Raw genomic sequence first — 14190 nt, 5'->3', positions numbered from 1 at the left:
TAGAATTGTGACGTCGCTTTAACACGAGAATGTCAGGTTATGATTAAAACTTAAATGTAACTGTGACGTCACCAATTAATATGAAATGGACACTGCCTAAAAGCGAGCGCAAGTTGTTCAACAAGATGCACATTTTAAACTGCCTGATCCATGTCTGCACTGAAGCGTGTTTTCAAAATTTGTTTTATATTTCGCAAGATTTTAACAAAACATCGGCACATACTCATGTACCAATCTTCATTATCACCATCATCATCATCATCATCATCATCATCATCATCATCATCATCATCATCATCATCATCATCATCTTCTTCTTCTTCTTCTTCTTATTCTAGAAAACGATCCATCATCATAATCAGGCGATGATTCCGTGGCACAGTTGTAACACACTTGACTTTCACCTAGCCGTCCGAGGTTCGATTCTCTGAAGGGGTTTCCTCCCACAGTCAGATCCCTCGCATGCTTACAACAGGTTAGATTTTATAAGTTGGAATAATAAATGTCTATATGTAAATAAGACACGTACATACAACGCAAAGCGTGACACTATCCTGTGCGCAATGCTATTTAAAAGAAAGACACAAAATTAATTTATTTGTTAATATTACAACAAGTTTAATATCTTTTTTTTTTTTAAATGTTCCAGTATGGACCGCTTGTTTGAGTTGAATTACCATACATAATACCACAAAGCGCTGGCTATAATCACTTATACATGGTTCTTATCGTAGTTCACACAGATGTAACCGAGGTTAAACTCGATCCTCTGTTGGTGACAAGGAGTGTATGTAGATGTAGTTTTTTTTTATCTTGTCGTGGTAGATTTAAACTATCTGTACTTCTGTTAAAAGCGGATATAACCAGAACACAATATATACCCGCGTATGATTAATCTAATTCTAAGTTTCCGAGTATATATGTGGTTTTATCTGCAAAATCTTTCAAATGCATTTAAATGACACTAAATTATATCTCTCAATAGAACGAGGAATACTGATAAAGTGACAGACCACCACACCAGCGATGTCCTCCAACAGGAATACCGTGGACGGTGGTTATGCGTGGGTCATTCTGATCGGTAGGTAAAACCTACTGCAATGTTTCAAACCCTTCAGGAAAACCTCTTTTTGTTCATTTCCAGATAAATTCATGAATTGATGAAGTTAAAAAGGGCAGTACGGACAAGTAAATTGTAAAATTTTCGAAACAATCTGACCCTTTATCAAGGCGCGAAGTATTACATAGTTACATCACGTACATAGAACATTAAACACGTGCTAAGTTTTGTACAACGATTGTGAATGGTAATTGAAATGTATGTGTCACGATAATCCTCTTCGGCCGACAAACGCCCTATTAGAAAGGCCAAACCCCCTTCTTCAGCTTTTGAATGAAAGACGGTGATTCAAGTATCAATTTTATCTTTTTTTTTTTTTTTTTTGTTAAAAGAAATCTCGGTAGCTGCTTACGATAGCCACTGAGTGTAAGGTTAGGGTTATATGTTATTGTACACAACATAACGAGATTTCATCAATTAAACATTTTTGGTACATGAATCGTTTTTTTCAGTTTGTGTTTCATATTCTGTGTTTGTGACGTAACCTATGTACTTCAATATTTTGTGTCTTAATAAAGGGACAGATCGCCTCGAAAATTTGACAATTCGCGTTTCTGTACTGTCGTTATTACTTCATTGATCATATATATATTCCAGTAACACGTATCCAACGTTTGTTTGTTAGGACCCAGTACCAATATAGGACCGTACTGTCGACATTACTTACTAAATTCTAGATATAGAAGATCCAGTACCAATATAGATATAGGAGTGAATTGGTGCATAACATTTTTTTGCATTGTATTTTTGTAAAATACACACAAATTATTAATTTTGTATATTTTAACAACGCTACATAACGTATATTTACAAGCAGATGCCATATATCGTTTAAAACACCAGTTGAAAACATTTCACACCTGTATTCAAACACGGATGTGATTTATATGTTGAACAGATCTGGATGGTAAGATAATGGGTTTCTAGTTACACGTATTCTAAATAAGGATATTTTTACTTGAAAGATGTTCAACTAGTGTGACAAACAATGCGAGCCAAAGTAATGATATACAGTTTGAAAAGGCAGGCACGTCTATACAATGCACGGTTTTAAGTGCAGCCAAGCTGTAGTTGTGTAGTGATGGGTGATAACTCTAATTTTATAAATAATCAGGACGCTTTAAAAGACATATTATTTTACACGTTATGTTTGACTAGCGGTAGGGGCCTGTAATTATTCAAAAGACATCCGTATGGTGTAATTTCTTTCGGCGGATTAGGGATGTCATTTAGACCCTACTTAACCACTACCCAACCCTCCTGGGCTCGAAATTAAACTTACAATAATATGATTTGGAATTGTATTAAATATCTAAATTTTCCTCTTGCCTGGGTAAAAGCATTATTAGATATGAGCATTTTGTGCGTTGTACATAATCTAAATCACATTATTTAGTCGTGGGTCATGGTTGTTGTAATATATCCGGTGACAAAATGTTTCTATGATTTGACAACATAGTAAGGAATATAACTACACATATATAGGCAATGGTTTTACATCATTTAACATCTCATTAACAGTTATGGTATTTTAGAAACAAAAACAAATGTACCGAATTTCGGACAAAGTAGAGACACAAATATTTCATTATGTACAACGATATTGTAATGAACATTAAAAAGTAGTAACAGTTACCTCCCTTAGTTTCGCTGCGTGAAACGTTCCGGTACTACCAGACAACGCTCAGAGTATGTAATTTTTGGATCAGATTCACTTCCTTCTCATTTGAACGAGTTTTATGCTGTTATTAATATTTTTTGTAAGTTAAATGATGGCTTCACAGATTATTTATCATGAAAACTGCTGTCGGTTGAACATGTCGCTGAGCTGACGCAATAAGCTGTTACATCTATATATTTACGGTATGAATCATGTTATGTTGAGGTTAAAGGGGGGAGATTTTATGAACTTTCATCGATATCTCGAAATTACTTAGGAAAGTGACTGTAGGTTCTGACTGTCGTTTTACGGTATGTTTGTTTTACTAGAGATTTTGAAATGTCTTTTTGCATGAGTCTCTAAAATAGCCTGTATTTGCAATCTTTGTCTCCATATTTTCTCAGGGAAATGTGTTGGTTTGTAGCCTGTAATTGTAATCTTTGTCTCCATGTTTTCTTAGGGAAAAGTTTTGTAATCTTCGTCCCCATGTTTTCATAAAATTGACATTGCTATTTTCAGCTGCTGAATCACAATACTCCGTCTTCTTTGAAAGTTGCTCTGCTACCGATGTCTCTGTCAATTTTCATAGAAAAGTATACAAACATGACTGATCCCCACCCCACTCCTTAATCTATCCTCACCCCCACCCCTAACCCACCCCTACCCCTACTCCCACCCCTACCCCACCCCTACCCCACACCCATCACTACCCCACCCATAGCCCACACACCCGAACATCTACCCCTTCCCAACCCCTACCCCACCCCAACATAACAACAAAACATTTAGAAATTGATCCTGAATTTTTGACCATATGTAGCGTAACAAACATTTCGTTACAGCGTGTACCCTCTTGTACATGACGTTAGTTGGCACGTGCAAAGCGTTTGGTATCCTGTACAACGAATTCCTAGAGAAGTATGACGCTGGTGCTGGAAATACAGCCTGGATTAGTAGTCTTATGTTATTCCTCTGCTTCGCTCTAGGTAGGTGTCGCTTTAAGTACAAATATAGGTGTCGCTTTATGTACATATATAGGTGTCACTTTAAGTATACATATAGGTGTCGCTTTATGTACATATATAGGTGTCGCTTTATGTACATATATAGGTGTCGCTTTAAGTACACATATAGGTGTCACTTTAAGTATACATATAGGTGTCGCTTTATGTACATATATAGGTGTCGCTTTAAGTACACATATAGGTGTCGCTTTAAGTACATATATAGGTGCAACTTTTTGTACATATATAGGTGTCGCTTTCAGCAAGTGTACTGTTTGTATCGGTAGGTGTCGTTGTAGGTAGGTATTCTATTTTTGTGTGGGTAGGTGTCACTGTAGGTAGGCTTACTATTTTTGTGTGAAAAGGTGTCGCTGTAGGTAGGTTTACTATTTTTGTGTGGGTAGGTGTCGCTGTAGTAAGGTTTACTATTTTATGTGTTGGTAGGTGGTGTTGTAGGGAGGTTTACTATTTTTATATCGGTATTGCCGCTGTAGGTAGGTTTACTATTTTTGTGTAGGTAGGTGTCGCTGTAGGTAGGTATACTATTTTTGTGTGGGTATGTGTCGCTGTGTCACTCCCACCCCTAACCCACCCCTACCCCTACTACCACCCCTACCCTACCCCTACCCCACACCCATCACTACCCCACCCATAGCCCACACACCCGAACATCTACCCCTTCCCCACCCCTACCCCACCCCAACATAACAACAAAACATTTAGAAATTGATCCTGAATTTTTGACCATATGTAGTGTAACAAACATTTCGTTACAGCGTGTACCCTCTTGTACATGACGTTAGTTGGCACGTGCAAAGCGTTTGGTATCCTGTACAACGAATTCCTAGAGAAGTATGACGCTGGTGCTGGAAATACAGCCTGGATTAGTAGTCTTATGTTCTTCCTCTGCTTCGCTCTAGGTAGGTGTCGCTTTATGTACATATATAGGTGTCACTTTAAGTATACATATAGGTGTCGCTTTATGTACATATATAGGTGTCGCTTTAAGTACACATATAGGTGTCGCTTTAAGTACATATATAGGTGCAACCTTTTGTACATATATAGGTGTCGCTTTCAGTAAGTGTACTGTTTGTATCGGTAGGTGTCGTTGTAGGTAGGTTTACTATTTTTGTGTGGGTAGGTGTCGCTGAAGGTAGGTATTCTATTTTTGTGTGGGTAGGTGTCACTGTAGGTAGGCTTACTATTTTTGTGTGAAAAGGTGTCGCTGTAGGTAGGTTTACTATTTTTTTGTGGGTAGGTGTCGCTGTAGTAAGGTTTACTATTTTTGTGTTGGTAGGTGGTGTTGTAGGAAGGTTTACTATTTTTATATCGGTAGTTGCCGCTGTAGGTAGGTATACTATTTTTGTGTAGGTAGGTGTCGCTGTAGGTAGGTATACTATTTTTGTGTGGGTATGTGTCGCTGTAGGTAGGTGTACTATTTTTGTGTGGGTAGATGCCGCTGTAGGTAGGTATACTATTTTTGTGTGGGTAGTTGTCGCTGTAGTTAGGTATACTTTTTGTGTGGGTAGGTGTCGCTGTAGGTAGGTTTACTATTTTGGTGTGGGTAGGTATACTATTTTTATATCGGTAGGTGTCGCTGTAGGTAGGTTTACTATTTTTGTGTGGGTAGTTGTCGCTGTAGTTAGGTATACTTTTTTTGTGTGGGTAGGTGTCGCTGTAGGTAGGTTTACTATTTTTGTGTGGGTAGGTGCCGCTGTAGGTAGGTATACTATTTTTGTGTGGGTAGATGTCGCTGTAGTTAGGTATACTTCTTTTGTGTGGGTAGGTGTCGCTGTAGGTAGGTTTACTATTTTTGTATGGGTAGTTGTCGCTGTAGTTAGGTATACTTTTTTGTGTGGGTAGGTGTCGCTGTAGGTAGGTTTAATATTTTTGTGTGGGTAGGTGCCGCTGTGGGTGGGTATACTATTTTTATATCGGTAGGTGTCGATGTAGTTAGGTATACTTCTTTTGTGTGGGTAGGTGTCGCTGTAGGTAGGTTTACTATTTTTGTGTGGGTAGGTGCCGCTGTAGATAGGTATACTTTTTTTGATATCGGTAGGTGTCGTTGTAGGTAGGTTTACTATTTTTGTGTGGGTAGTTGCCGCTGTAGGTAGGTATACTATTTTTGTGTAGGTAGGTGTCCCTATATATATATTTTTTTTTCTTTAATATCTACTATTTCTTCGATTTTGCAGCTTATATGTGAATTCATTCCAAGCCATATCATGCAGAAGATCTTCAGCGTAATTTCATTTTTGGATGAACAAGAAAATTATCAGTACGATTATCAATGTATAGTATTTTCTATATATAGGACCTCTGGCTAATTATCTCGTTGGAGTTTTCTCGTTTCGGGCTGTGGTCATGTTTGGCGGGCTTCTCGTGTCTATCGGCTACTTCATCAGTGCCTTTGTGCCACGAATGGAGTGGATGTTTCTGACAATCGGAGTGATCTGTGGTAAGTAAGAGACAGATAGTGACACTGTAAGTAAATTTCCATTTTCTCATAACCGGATTTTGTTATGGGCGTGGCAATTTTTTATTATTCTTAGTCAATTCATGATTGTGAAATAAATGATATTAACATGCCAACATTGTCGTGATCAGTTCAGTAGGAAAACTGTTGTTTTACAGACGACATTACTTTTTGTGTGCAAACGTAATCATATATGACACAAAAAGTTACAGATCCAAACTGTTGATCAACAAATAAAGTTGTCTTTTCCAGTAATAGTGTTTCGGCCGTCGTCCGGCGTGCGTAAACTTTTGACATTTTAAACTTCATCTAAAGTTCCACCCGTGGGATTGAGTACCAACTTGTCTGAATTGATCCTGAGATGATCCTGACCAAGTTTATATTTTAAACTTCTAGTTCTACTGGTGCCATAGAGCTATATACTGGCTTAACATTAAGGAAAGGTACCCAACAAAGTGTTGTTAATTTTCGACTTTGTCAAAACTTTGTCATGAAAGGGAGGCCATTTTGTTACATGATTGCGCAATCATGGCTTTGCTGTGTAACACCTATTACATACATTATTATATATAGGAGGCAGGGTTAGCCCCTTATGACACAAGGGCTGTGCCTACAGAAAGGAAACTGACTCAGATTTAGGGTTAACTGCTGTCTGAAAACTTTCCTGTTAAATAATATGTAACACTTGTTACAGTTACATACTCCTTACCAAAACTACCATCTGAATCATGGATAACAGCTTTTTAGTAAGATTTCATTCAAAGTAGAAAAATGGCATTTCTGCCTGATGAAAGTGTAGTCAGATGACTGTTTAGGCCCCGTGGGCCTCTTGCTATAGTTATTGATAACTTGATTATGTGCATACTTCAGTGAAAACCAACTGTCGTTGTTCGGAAGGTGATAAACTCGACATATATCTGCAATAATGATAATGAAAAAATCAGAGAAAAACTGACCGTGATGTCGGTAGGATTTATCTTTCAGTAAAGTGGACTGAAATATTTCAAACACAGAGTTAAGTGATAAAGTTTAAAATCCTGATACTGAATTAAATTTTATTATTTCCGACATCACTTTCCGTTCCCTCAACAATGTCAGAATTAATGATGGAATGTATATAGACGGAATCATTATCGGTGAAGCAAGCATTGTGACGTCATCCGTTTGTGACATAACTATTCTACATGTACTTAAATGTTAAAATGCGACTCCGTTATGAGACCGTTTCAGGAAAGGGATGCGTATTTGCTTATTTCCCTAGCGTGTACTTACACGAATCGATCCTGGTGATGTGTAGCGAGACTGTGGCGTTTCTGTTCCTTCATAATTGGTGTGGAAGTAGAAATGCATGGCTGGAAGGATAATTGTATGATCTTGTGTAGGAATTGTAACAAAAAACGTGAAAAAATAATGATATAAAATTATCAATTATAAAAAATAAATAAAGAAAGACTGGTGTAGAAAAGTGTGTAGTGACCTGTCACTCTGAGCCAAATCAATATGCTTGGGTTCCAGATCGCCGATCCATGTAACATTGAAAAAAAATTATACTGTCTTGTCTCGCCCGTATAGTTTTGTAAGACATGGATCCTATTTTCCAAACAGACAATCATTCTATAATTTTTGTTTTAGTTTCCTCTGTGACTTTCAAATTCCGGATTATTAAATCTTTGTATCAGATTGCTCATAGTGTACCGTTTACTGACAGAAGGAAGATAACTCCATTTTTTCTCAGTTTCTATGTGTGCGTTCGTGAGAATCTTCTCGTCATGATGGATAATATTTGTGTCTCAGTATTGCAAACGCACAAAGGAAGGAAATAATATTATGATTTGACAACATATACCGTGAAGGTTACTTGTGAGGAACCAAGACATTCAGTTCCTATATCCTTTTACTGAAGGATCAGTGCCTATTAAAATCGCCTCATCACAACCAATATTTGAATGGATTTCACGACATGATATGTTACAGTACTAATGATGGATTATAGCGTATTTTGTCACACATCTATGCACCTTAAAGAGCCAGACCCACTCCTCGACCGATATTATTTTATATAAAAAATCATGATTTTCTATTTTTCTCGGGTAGCAAAAGTTCTCACTAACCCTGTAATACCGCAATTTTAAAGTAAATCGCTACCAATCTAGCGTAATAAATAGTTTTAAAAAAAGAATTCGAAACGACTCAGTGCTAATTCATAACTATGCAGGAAGTCCTGCCCTCTGACGCATGCGCAAAGAACTGTAAATAAATCTGTCGTCTTCCAACATAGCAGAAAGCGTGCGAGGGAAGCGGGGAAGAAAACGTGTTTTGACGGACTCTGAGACGAAAAGAAGAAAGATGGCTGGTTCATACTCTGTATCGCTCTCTGTTTGGCTCTCTCGTGTAGCATCACTCTAAAATTATATTCATAGATACTCTTATCATCGAATATTCGCTTTAGATATATCCATTTCGCGATGTTCTATATGTTCGTTACCGTATCGTAGCCCCCTTTGAGGGTCTCTTTGCAATTAATCGTAGTTTTCTCGCAATCTGCACGTTTTTGTGTCATATCTAAGCATTGAAAGATGTGATCAATACATACGTTAGATGATTTCCATACATGATATATAGAGTATTGATTGCATTTATCGGGTAAAATTTCTTTACAAGCGATGTCACATGGACGTACTACTCACCTCATCCTCCATTTTTGTTTTGGTTCTGACTGCGTCTAAACGTATCACGTGACTTTTCCTCATCAATATTCATATCCTGGTGTTGATTAATGAGACTAATTCCGGCACCGATATCTCCGGTACCCTTTCAATTTCAAGTTCGAAACTTTATACAAGTCTTTGTCTATATAGTATCTATTAGTATACAACAACATTTCCAGTCAATAAAATATGAAAAATATCTATAACGGAGTTGGTCTGGCTCTTTAAGATGACTCGTGATAAAAATAAATAGGTAAGTAATTTCAGAAAATAATTGTTCTTAATTTTAGAATTAAGTCGTCATGTAGGCTACATGCCTGTTGTACGACTGAATATTTCACAAGACAAGCCTGGAATGTAAATATATTGGCAAAGATATTTTTAACCTGTATGTTTGAAAAAAAAAGTTTTATCGTTTTTTTCCCAGGGTTTGGCAGTGGACTTGCATTTGCTCCTTGTGGAACTATTGTTAGTTTCTATTTTGTGAAGAGACGGGCACTTGCCAATGGGATAATGGTATCGGGTAGCGGACTTAGTAGCTTTGTATTCCCGTACCTCTATCAATACTGTATCGATACATTCAGTGTCACCGGAGCAATGATTATTATCAGTGGTGTTATACTTCACATGTGTGTAGCTGGCGCCCTCTTACGACAGCCCCTGGAACTAACAGATAACCATACTCCATTTGATCAAAGTACAGTTGACGAAAAACAAGGTCACAAAGAGACTCGAACAACCGAAAAAACCTGTAATGTTTACCTGAAATTACTGCGTAATACACGCTTAACAATGTTTATTATGGTGTTTACAATAAATATCTTGGCATACGCAGCAAACTTCGTGGCGTTTCCTGCGCATATGCAGTCTCTTGGATTCCATGAAAATGAAGTAGCTTTGGCATTTTCTATGATCGGAGCGGCTGAGGTTTTAACGAGAGCTTTATTTGGCTGGTTCGCAGACAAGAAATACATATCAAACAGCGTAATAATGATATTCTCAGGTGTAGCGAGTGGTACTGCTGCTATTTTGTTACCGTGTTTTAAGACATTTCCCGTCATGGTGGCGTACGGGTTGGCGGTAGGAATATTCCCGGGAGCCTTTTGGAGTCTGATGGCCGTCGTTCTATTGGACTGTGTGCCTCTGATTGAGCTGACGTCAGCCTTTGGTCTGCTCTATATATTCATGTCCTCAGCGATAGCTTTCAGCCAACCGGGAATGGGTAATTAATTCATATGTAATATAGTTTCGATAAAAAGAGTTCCATTTCGGATTTTAGGATTAGCTATCCTTTAACATGATTTTGGTTTGTGGTTTTTAGACTGTAGATACATTACATTTACGTGGGGTTCCATTTAAGTAATTTTAAAGAAAATCAATATGTTTGCCTTTCGATATCGATGAAAATAAATCTCCCACGAATTAATTCCTCAATAAATGTTATCGTTCGTTTATTTTCAGGCAAATCGTTTGGTTTTTATACAGACAAATCGTTTGGTTTTTATATACAGACAAATCGTTTGGTTTTTATATACAGGCAAATCGTTTGGTTTTTATATACAGATAAATCGTTTGGTTTTTATATACAGACAAATCGTTTGGTTTTTATATACAGACAAATCGTTTGGTTTTTATATATAGACAAATCGTTTGGTTTTTATATAGACAAATCGTTTGGTTTTTATACAGACAAATCGTTTGGTTTTTATATACAGACAAATCGTTTGGTTTTATATATACAGACAAATCGTTTGGTTTTTATACAGACAAATCGTTTGGTTTTTGTATACAGACAAATCGTTTGGTTTTGGTTTTTATATACAGACAAATCGTTTGGTTTTTATATACAGACAAATCGTTTGGTTTTTATATACAGACAAATCGTTTGGTTTTTATATACAGACAAATCGTTTGGTTTTATATACAGACAAATCGTTTGGTTTTATATACAGACAAATCGTTTTGTTTTATATACAGACAAATCGTTTTGTTTTATATACAGACAAATCGTTTGGTTTTATATACAGACAAATCGTTTGGTTTTTATATACAGACAAATCGTTTGGTTTTTATATACAGGCAAATCGTTTGGTTTTTATATACAGACAAATCGTTTGGTTTTTATATACAGGCAAATCGTTTGGTTTTTATATACAGGCAAATCGTTTGGTTTTTATATACAGACAAATCGTTTGGTTTTTATATACAGGCAAATCGTTTGGTTTTTATATACAGACAAATCGTTTGGTTTTTATATACAGGCAAATCGTTTGGTTTTTATATACAGACAAATCGTTTGGTTTTTATATACAGGCAAATCGTTTGGTTTTTATATACAGACAAATCGTTTTGTTTTGATATAAAGACAAATCGTTTGGTTTTTATATACAGGCAAATCGTTTGGTTTATATATACAGGCAAATCGTTTGGTTTTTATATACAGACAAATCGTTTGGTTTATATATACAGACAAATCGTTTGGTTTTTATATACAGGCAAATCGTTTGGTTTTTATATACAGATAAATCGTTTGGTTTTTATATAGACAAATCGTTTGGTTTTCATATACAGACAAATCGTTTGGTTTTTATATACAGGCAAATCGTTTGGTTTTCATATACAGACAAATCGTTTTGTTTTGATATAAAGACAAATCGTTTGGTTTTCATATACAGACAAATCGTTTGGTTTTTATATACAGGCAAATCGTTTGGTTTTTATATACAGGCAAATCGTTTGGTTTTCATATACAGACAAATCGTTTGGTTTTCATATACAGACAAATCGTTTGGTTTTTATATACAGACAAATCGTTTGGTTTTTATACAGACAAATCGTTTGTTTACTTTCAGGCTGGATCGAAGATGCTACTGGTGACTGGAATTTATCTTTTAGGATGATGGGAACCTTTCACTTCCTAACGACGGCCATTTTACTGGCTGAGCCTTTGATTTTAAAGTTATTTTGTTATGATTTTGGTGACAAAGAGAAAAGAGATGATCATGAGGAAGAAATTGAAGAATATGTTAGAACTAGCGATATAGCTCGGCGATCTTCTACAATTCGTCATGATAATTATGATTCTAAAGAACATGTTAAAGTTTCTTTAATACGTGAAAGGGATATTATTGCAGAAAATGAAACAAAATCCTCACATCCGACTTCAAAAGATGACGACCGTTCAGAACTGCTGGCACCTATTGCAGCTACAGAAGAGATTGATGTATGATAATTACGGTGGTATAAATATGTATGTAGCATTATATGTCATACTATGATGTGTGTTGTTGTGTTACATTTAGCGTTTAGGTGGGTATGGTGTTACTCATGTTCGTCCAACGTCCCGTCTGGCGCAAGCTTATCATCACAAGTTAAACATCTCGTCATATTTCAGAAATTTAATTTTAACTTTGTAATTTTACAACAATCGCGAAACAATTTATTCTGATTACCTTTGTTGGCTCGGAGGTAAGCGCACGAGGGCGGGGGTTACCGTGGGAGGAAACTCTTCCCGTCGAACAGGTGACCCCTTACCTTTTCAAGATTCGGACCCCGGACGGCTCGTTGAAAGGCGAGTGTGCTACTACTGAACCACTCAATCACTCTATGAATGTTATGCCTTCCATCTAGTGCAAATATGATTTATTTCGAAACTTCCTCTATCAACACTATTTAATACTTCATATCTAGGATATTTAAACGTTTGAGATTCAAAATCTAACGAGCATACTATCCTGTTGTTTATCTAAATTCCCGGATGTTATTCTGTAAAGCTGGACATTTTTACGGGTCTAGATTTGTTTGCGATTTCCTTTAAACACGATGATTTTATGTGGGAACAAATTAAGATTTCTCGACCTGAATGTAAAAGGATATCTTCCTATCTTATACACACGTGGTTCGTATTTAACTGATTGTTGTGACCATCTTATTGTACCGCGAAATAGCGCAAATATCATCCTCGCAAAAATGATCGGCTGTACGATATTTGACACACGAACTTTTTGTTCTGTGTTCTCCTCAATATTACATACCATAAGGTTTAATGATATTAAGCATTTAAAAGCGAATTCTATCACACTTGTCTGTGATGCTGAAAGGAAAATTTTGTAAAAACTTTACAGAGTTTTGATAAAATACAAGTTAAGACTACCCACTCTGTCCAAATTACAAAATCGTGCTATTGTTTATTGTTCTGCTACAAAATCATATCTCCGGTTAAAAGATAATTCCGTATTTCTTACACTTTTTCGATCTTCAACCTCAAAGCTAATGTAAAACTATAATAACTTTCAATTTTTGGACATTGCTGGTCAGAAGACATGTAACCCTCCACCACCACCCCACCCACCCCAGTGAACATATCACCTTGAATTTATTTATTTATACATTAAATTGTCCCATTGCTATGGAGACATGAGATTTACCCTTTTCCATAAATAGTTCATAGCGTATACTATCTTAAACTATAAATTTACATATTTTGGTGGAAATTTTATTCTAGCTATTTTCGCGCTCAAATTATACAGCAAATGTCCCGTTTCTATAAAGAAAAGGCCGGAAAGGGCCCGACGTGGTTGTCCGTGTCCGCAGATAGATTCTATCGTACAACTGAACGTTATGCTATCTCATACTGTAAATTTACATATTCTAAGAGAATTTTTTAGCTCTTTTTATTTTAGCAAATTATTGCGCCAATGTTTGATTACGCTACTTACAGATTCTGTACACTGCTTATATAGCAATCATAGTGGTTACTAAATTCCTTATTTTTCTTTTTTGTTAAGAACTTAAAGAGCGACGAAATGCCATCGCGTCAAAATACAGACGTTTACAGAATACTCCAGTGTGATTACCGGCCTCAGTACATTGCATACATCGCGTCAAAATACAGACGTTTACAGAATACTCCAGTGTGATCAGTACATTGTATACATCGCGTCAAAATACAGACGTTTACAGAATACTCCAGTGTGATTACATTGTATACATCGGCCTCCGTACATTGTATACATCGCGTCAAAATACAGACGTTTACAGAATACTCCAGTGTGATTACCGGCCTCAGTACATTGTATACATCGCGTCAAAATACAGACGTTTACAGAATACTCCAGTGTGATTACCGGCCTCAGTACATTGTATACATCGCGTCAAAATACAGACGTTTACAGAATACTCCAGTGTGATTACCGGCCTCCGTACATTGTATACATCGC

At 36.5% G+C, this 14190-nt stretch overlaps 1 protein-coding gene across 1 annotated transcript; it reads left to right on the top strand.

The window, feature by feature from the left end:
• Window positions 1–400: 400 nt before the first annotated feature.
• LOC132549886 (monocarboxylate transporter 12-like) lies at window positions 401–12200 on the top strand. The gene is made up of 6 exons (XM_060213855.1): window positions 401–475; window positions 986–1081; window positions 4561–4704; window positions 6102–6245; window positions 9399–10193; window positions 11824–12200. The coding sequence occupies exons 2-6, from the start codon at window positions 1027–1029 to the stop codon at window positions 12198–12200; spliced, it is 1515 nt and encodes a 504-aa protein (XP_060069838.1). The 5' UTR covers window positions 401–475; window positions 986–1026.
• Window positions 12201–14190: the final 1990 nt, after the last annotated feature.

Source organism: Ylistrum balloti, unplaced genomic scaffold, assembly GCF_031769215.1.
Source record: "Ylistrum balloti isolate Yb309-2 unplaced genomic scaffold, AGI_CSIRO_Ybal_v1 Utg370086, whole genome shotgun sequence".
In the NCBI taxonomy this organism is placed as follows: Eukaryota; Metazoa; Mollusca; class Bivalvia; order Pectinida; family Pectinidae; genus Ylistrum; species Ylistrum balloti.
The sequence above is the reverse complement of the archived record's forward strand: the minus strand, read 5'-3'. Positions and strand labels throughout refer to the sequence as shown.

Bases quoted from the DNA above. Each gene is read 5' to 3' on its own strand.
- LOC132549886 (XM_060213855.1), top strand. From the start codon at position 1,027: ATGTCCTCCAACAGGAATACCGTGGACGGTGGTTATGCGTGGGTCATT. The intron at 1,082-4,560 runs GTAGGTAAAACC...ATTTCGTTACAG, and splicing joins TGCGTGGGTCATTCTGATCG to CGTGTACCCTCTTGTACATG. The intron at 4,705-6,101 runs GTAGGTGTCGCT...TTCTATATATAG, and splicing joins CTTCCTCTGCTTCGCTCTAG to GACCTCTGGCTAATTATCTC.